This window comes from Lycium barbarum, chromosome 12 (genome assembly GCF_019175385.1).
Source record: "Lycium barbarum isolate Lr01 chromosome 12, ASM1917538v2, whole genome shotgun sequence".
Classification (NCBI taxonomy): Eukaryota; Viridiplantae; Streptophyta; class Magnoliopsida; order Solanales; family Solanaceae; genus Lycium; species Lycium barbarum.
Genome location: NC_083348.1, coordinates 84,322,499 through 84,330,073, shown reverse-complemented (window position 1 = coordinate 84,330,073; position 7,575 = coordinate 84,322,499). Strand labels below are relative to the sequence as shown.

At 36.6% G+C, this 7,575-nt stretch overlaps 1 protein-coding gene across 1 annotated transcript; it reads left to right on the top strand.

Annotated features, from left to right (window-relative positions):
- The first annotated feature begins 2,570 nt into the window (after positions 1-2,570).
- On the top strand, positions 2,571-4,761 carry LOC132622868 (pistil-specific extensin-like protein). The gene is made up of 2 exons (XM_060337538.1): positions 2,571-3,549; positions 4,057-4,761. Exons 1-2 carry the CDS (start codon positions 2,571-2,573, stop codon positions 4,392-4,394), a joined length of 1,317 nt encoding a protein of 438 aa, XP_060193521.1. The 3' UTR covers positions 4,395-4,761.
- Positions 4,762-7,575: the final 2,814 nt, after the last annotated feature.

Sequence of the window (7,575 nt, the reverse complement as noted above, 5' to 3'; positions counted from 1 at the left end):
ATGTGCACTTTCCCTGTTAACTTTGTTGCAGCATTTGCTACATGAAGAAAAAAAAAAGACAAAGGAACTTGCTTCACTTCAAGATTGGGATTTTATATAATTGTGATGATAAGGGAAAATCCTAATTCCTATGATGTTATAGCTTTTATAGCTTAACAGTATAAGGAAAGTAAGAATATTTTAGACTACCTAAAGAGAAAAACATCTCTTTTTTTTTTCCTGAAAAGCACAAGATAATTTAAGGTGCATGATAAGCAATCCATACTATTGTAAGGGCATAATTGCTCATTGCTACAGATACCTATTGGCTCGCTTATACAAATTTAGGCCAGAGAACAAGTGAATTATTTTGCTAAGATTGTGATTATTCTGAAAGGAAACAGAAAAAAAAAAAGGGATAAGAAATATTTTACATTTTTGTTTTACTTAATTTTTAAACAAGTCAAATTTAAGTCCCCAGCATAGGAAACAATTTAACATTTTTATAAAACTTAGTAACAGATATTGATGAAAAGATGAAAATGTAACGCAATCTAGCTCAAGAAGGCTGAGAAGGGAAATTCATTCCGTGTCGTTGTTTGATCATTCTGTAACACCTGATACAACAAAGTCTAGAGCCAGAGGACATCAAGAATTAATCAATGTCATTACCCAAACGCATGTCCCATTATGTTGTTTCAACGAAATACCTTAAGCTTGTTGACACTGATTGAGTCAATATATGAAACATACGAATTTAGAATTTGAACTTTATGGATTCACAATGTCACTAATTATAATTGAATTTGAAATTTTATGTTTGTACACATTTAGTAAATTTTTAACACATCTATAGAATTTGAGAAAAAATTATTGGGTTCAGCCAAACTCATAACATCTACTATGCATCTACCGTGATATATATATACTGGAAAGTCTTGAGCGTCATGAAAGAACTTTTAGTTACTGGAAAAATTAGTTAATGCCTACTAATACTTAATTTAATCCCTCCACAACATGTCAACATACAATATTCGAGTCTTAATATTACTTGGAATATTAGTGCCTTGTGCTAGTGACTAGTGAGTACGTGTATATTTGGAAGTATAAGACTAATCTCTTCATAATACTAGTAACTATTATTCCCGCTAGTGGAGTTTTTATTATTAAAACTAACTTACAGACTTGCAGTATTCCAAAATGATAGATTAATGTATATGCTCATGACATTCTTTAGTATACATTAATATGTGCCTTTACAAAAATTAATTGAAATTCATGTTCTATCCGCTTGGGGAAAAAAGAGGAAGAATAGTTATATATGTGTCTCACAATATAATATTCTTAGCTTCTGATCACAGTATTGTTTTTAATATCATTTAACATCCAAAGTCATGCATATTTCCCATTGTATCTGATAAAATCGTGGCTAAAACGAATAAATTATAGAAATTAAAGATTATTCTCTCATATTAATGACCTCAACATTCATTACTGTGTTATTTCAACAACCAGCAAAATGAGAAAAGAAAAACAATCTCATGTCAAATGTTTGGTCGATTTTAAGCCAACTTAAATACTCTCATCACATGGGCTTATACCGCAATGAAAGATAACGGCCATGCATGTCCCATGTTTGATCAAATTTCTGCTATGGTGATGGAGTTCTTTCTATAAAAATGCAGGTCCTAGAATGTTCTTAAATCGAGAGAGAAAAGGTTACAACCGCGTTAATTACCAGAATTCAAAGAATTATAGGAATGGATGCGACTAAAAAGTTAAAAAAAAAATATGGAACGAATTCATTAAAGTGCAAAATGCAAAGAACTTGTAAACTAATGATTTACTTGTTAATAGTTGATGTTCCATTGTGATCTCAAGGTGATACTAGTTGCCTCTAATGTTAACCTGCTAGAGGGAGAGATATATAACACGAGAAACGTTCACACCGGAAACGTCCTTGCAATATGCGAATTAAGTAGTATTAGAAGAACTAGATAGTCCAAATTGGCTTATACAGGATTAGGCGTTTGGTCATGCGATAATGAAATTATGATTTCATAGTTTGATTTCAAATTTGCGTTTGTGTATGTAATTTGCATAAATTTCAACTTCAACTTCATATTATGATTTCAAATTTCAAATTCTCTAAAAAGGTATGATTTGGCATTCCAAATCATGATTATAAATTATTCCAAATATAAACTTAACCCATAAGTTTATATTTTGTAAAAAAAATCCGTAGGTTGATTGATATATTTACCACCTATGTTTACCAATCATTTATATCAAATATTAAAATAGTATATTTATAACAATTCTACACTTACCAACCGTTTACCAACTACATTTACTTATACAACTCAGTTCATTTTTTCTTTTTATTAAACTAAAGTTCGATCGCTTGATGTTGATAGTCAAAAATTGTCTACGTACATATATGAATGTTAAAACCCATATGAAGTACAGTATGTGTCTCAATTTTTTAATTTCTTTTCAGTATATTCAAATGACATAAACTTCATGATATGCCTTTCAAGCTCCTATAAATTCACTGACCTTCGCGGTTGATTTCAGTTAATTAACAAACTATGGCTTTTACAGTAAAAGCCCTAGTGCTCATGCAACTTTCAGTTTTAGTAATTAGCTCTTTCTCAGATCTCAGTTTTGGTGAAGGCATTGAAAGTTTGCCACTAGACGATCATCAGGACAATGAAATCATCTCAACGGAACGCTCTTTTGGCGGTGGGAAACTCTTTCCCACAAAACCTACCCCTAAGCCAACCCCTAAGCCTACCCCTAAGCCATCACCATCACCACCAGCTAAATCGTCGCCACCGCCAGCTAAGTCACCACCACCTCCGTCGCCACCACCTAATTCACCTCCACCACCACCACCACCAACTCAGTCACCACCACCTCCGTCACCTCCGCCGCCACCACCAACTCAGTCATCACCACCTCCGTCACCACCACCTACGCCACCACCGGCTCAATCACCAAAACAACCACCTTCACCGTTACCAACAAACCAACCACCACCACCAACTCAATCACCACGACAACCACTTTCACCATCACCAACTGCTCAGCCACCCGTAAATCAACGCGCACCACCACCTTCTCAGCCACCAAAACTACCACTACTTCCATCACCACCAGCTACTCGGCTACCAACAAGTCAACCACCACCACCACCACCAGCTACTCAGCTACCAATAAGGCAACCACCACCTCCACCATCAACTAATGAACCACCAATGTTTGAGCCACCCACTGATCATGAGCCGCCAATCGTTGAGCAGCCACCACCAGTTGAAATGCCTCCATTTGTTGAGCCATCACCACCCATTGATCAGCCACCAGTAACACCATCTCCACCAACTCTACGTCCACCATTTATTCCACCACGTATTATAGTACCACCATTTCCACCAACTCTACGTCCACCAATTACACCACCGTCCATTCATCCCACCGGAAAGCCTCTAATCGTCGTTGGCCGTGTGAATTGCAAATCTTGCAGCAGCCGAGGGCTTCCCACTCTCTTTAAAGCTTCCCCACTTGAGGGTCATTTCACTACCTTCATTTCTCTTCACTACCATCTCATTCTAGTGGCAATTACTACCACTTTTATACACGTTAAAGAAATTTACATTATCAGATTACTTAAAGAATAGTTATGCCAGATAACTATCCTTAAAAAGTAGAAGTACTAACCTAGAAAATAAGGCATATCATTATACCACAATATATCAAAATTGGCATGTCATTATACTACCATATATCAAAATACAAAACGACGAAAGCAACCTTTATGGAATTTGTTCAGCTCAACGTGTGAGAAGCTACTAATTAAATTTATAAAAAATGTAACATAATACTCATGATATTAGTTGAGTGCTAAGATCTGTAAAGAACATTCTAACTTGTCAGTTTAAATACATGTACGTGGAACACATCTTTAAATTAATAGTGTATAATTAGAAAAGTCTAGAGTTAAGTATCTACTTTTAATTACTTCATTGTTTTCCTCTTCTCATTGAGCTTACATTGTGTTGTTAATTTATGGTGCAGGAGCTTCAGTGAAGCTAGTTTGTCACATGAACGAAAGGAAGGCAAATGTTCAATGGGCATTGACAGACAGGAATGGTGATTTCTCGATCATGCCCATGTCTTTGACCAGAGCAGATGTCCAAAAATGCAAGGTATACTTGGTAAAATCACCAAAACCCATTTGCAATGTCCCAACAAACTACAACAATGGAAAATCTGGTGGTGTATTGAAATCTGTCCCACCACCTAAGCCACCGGGTAATCCTGGCCCAGGCCCTGTTCAACCGCCTATGTTTGATTACTTTGGTGTTGGGCCTTTTATTTTTGAAGCCCAAAGCAAATTCCCATGTAAGAAATAATAATTGAGCTCTTCAATAAAAACCAAGTGAGCAAAGAAAGGAAAATAAAGTATGAATGGATAATTAAGTTTGTGATGGAAAATCTTTTTTCTTTTTCTCTCTAATCCTTTCTGTAGTTTACAAGAAGAAAGGCATAATCTCTATTTCCACTAGAGAAGAATCAACTTTGGATTTTCAGTAGCAAAATCCAAAATTGAGATTCAGAGAGATTGTAACCATAACATATGCACTTCGAATGCAAGAACTATTACGAAGTTATGAAAATAAAAATTTGTAAGAATTAATTTTTCTTTTTGGATTTTCAGTAGCAAAATCCAAAATTGAGATTCAGAGAGATTGTAACCATAACATATGCACTTCGAATGCAAGAACTATTACGAAGTTATGAAAATAAAAATTTGTAAGAATTAATTTTTCTTTCTCTTAATTTTACTTAATCCAGAAAACATATTGTGCTTTGATCCAAAAAAATTGGACTATTTCTTCTAATTTTACTTAATAAAATGAAATAAATCACAAAGTAGTATTACAAAGTCATTTAATGACCGCAATTCAGTTTGACTTTTGTAAAGTCACCATGGACAAAGTTAAGTGACGGATAGAAAATACCTAAGTATAGTTATAATTTCCTCAAGATTGTCATGATCACTTGTACATAAATTAATTACTGATGATATTGCCACAGGATTGAACATAATTTGTTTGAACTAAACACATTAGCTGTTCCTTGTAATCTTTTATATGATGGTACACTTTTGTTTCATTTTATATGATGATGTTTGAATGAATATAAAGTTAAAAAAAAAATAGAAAGACTTTTGACATATAAGGTAAAAATGCAGAACGTATCAAAGTATCGCTAGAATCTTGTAGTCGATAACATGACATGTTATTCCTTGCTATTGTATGAAAATTTGTTAAGAATAAAATGAGAATACTATAAGAAACAAGTTTTTATACATAAAAATGTCTCAATCCTTTTTTAAATAAACTACAACAACAACATATCCAGTGAAATTCCACAATATAGGGTCTGGGGAGAGTAAAGTGTACGCAGACTTTACCCCTATATCGAAAGCTAGGGAGGCTATTTGCGAAAGACCCTCGGCTCAAGAGAAAACATGACGAGAAAAGGTCAGATAAGCATAAACAGGTCAAAACAATATGAAAATGAAACTAACAAAAGGGAAAAAGTCATGATAAAGCAGTCTGAGAAAAAAAACCGTAGCTACCACAGATAAATAAGATAATCGAAATACAAGAAACAACATATAGTAGCAAGAATCAAAGGACAGTAGACTATATATCAAAACTGCATATATATACTAGTACGAAGGGATACGCGGGACTACGTACTAGCCTTTTACCCTAATCTGAGTCATTCATAACCTCCTATCTAAGGTCATGTCCTCGGTAAGCTGAAACTGCGTTGTGTCTTGTCTAAGCACCTCCCCCCAATACTTCTTCGGCCTACCTTTACCTCTTCTGAAACCGTCGATATCCAACCTCTCACACCTCTGCACTGGGACATCTCTGTCTCTCCTCTTCACATGCCCAAACTATCTCAGCCTCGCTTCCCGCATCTTGTCCTCCACCGATGCCACTCCCACCTTATCCCGGATATCTTCATTCCTAATCTTATCTCGCCTGGTGTGCCCACATATCCATCACAACATTCTCATTTCCGCAACTTTCATCTTTTGGAGGTGAGAGTTCTTGACTCCCCAACACTCTGCCCCGTACAATAAAGTCGGTCTCACAACCACTTTTTAGAACTTGCCTTTAAGTTTTTGTGGCACCTTCTTATCACACAGCACTCCTGAAGCAAGCCTCAATTTCATCCACCCTGCACCAATACGATGTGTTACATCATTGTCAATATCCCCATTTCCTTGTATAATATACCCAATATATTTGAAACTTCCTTTCTTTAGATGGCCTGGATACCGAGCCTCACTTCCACGCCAGCCTCATGTGTCACGTCACTGAACTTGCACTGTATGTACTCTATCTTGGTCCTACTCAACTTGAACCTTTTAGACTCCAGAAATTTGTCTCCAAACCTCCAGCTTAGAGTTCACTCCATTGCGTGTCTTGTCAATCAAGACTATGTCATCCACGAATAACATACACCATGGCACCTCACCTTGAATTTGCCGCGTCAAACCATCCATCACCAAGGCAAATAAAAATTGGCTTAGATCTTATCGCTGATGCAACCCCATCTCCACTAGGAAGTGCTTCGAGTCTCTTTCCACTGTCCTTACCCTGGTCCTGGTTGTAACACCTCTTAGCTTCGGGCGAAGGTTTGACTCATAAAATGATAATATAATGAAACCAATATGAGGGTTATAGAAAGTGTTTTGAAAACCAATCAAGTCATAAGAAATGTATTTGGGCAAAGCAAAGTTGGAAGCCACTCTACGGGGCATGTTTGCAAGTGAGTTTGTAGAAGGTCTTACTTCCGACGACCATAACCCCTTTATTAATTTGGAATTTGGGAAAACTTCCTTGATGAAAGTTGTATCCCTTTGAAATATATTTCCAACGGTATATTATGGGTCTTGAACAGAGCTATGTACAAGAAGTTATGCCTATTTTACCGAACGTTGTTCAGAACCGACACTCGTCGCTTGTGCAGGCGCGTGCGGGCGCGTGCGATGTCCCCGCGCCGCGGACCGATCGCACAAAAACACCCTCTCTGAATATCGATCTGCATGGGGGTCGTACGATGCATGTGTGTCGCGGAACCAACGCATAAAAGGTCGGGTTCGGGTCAAAAGTTGGGTTTACGCGTTTTAAGCTATATTTAGGATTTGGGGTTTATTTCCCCAGCCCCCCATTCACGAAAATTCTCTCTAAATTCATAGAGAACAAGTCCCAAACCTCAAGATCTTCCAAGGTAAGTTTTTATCATGATTCTAGGTTGAATTTAAGTCCCTAATCCCTTTCTAACTTGAGTAAACTCTTCTAATCCATAGAGTTAGGATTGGGACATTATTGTTGGATGTGGAAACCCTAGAACCCGAGTTCAAGAGGATTGGACTTCAAAAAGGTAATGTTTCTACTCTCTAATCATTTATAGTTGTGAATTGATGAGTTCTTGGGAGAATAGTAAATGGGTTTGATAAAGAGAATTATATGAACTATGCTAGAGTTTTGGATTGTTGACTTGGGATTG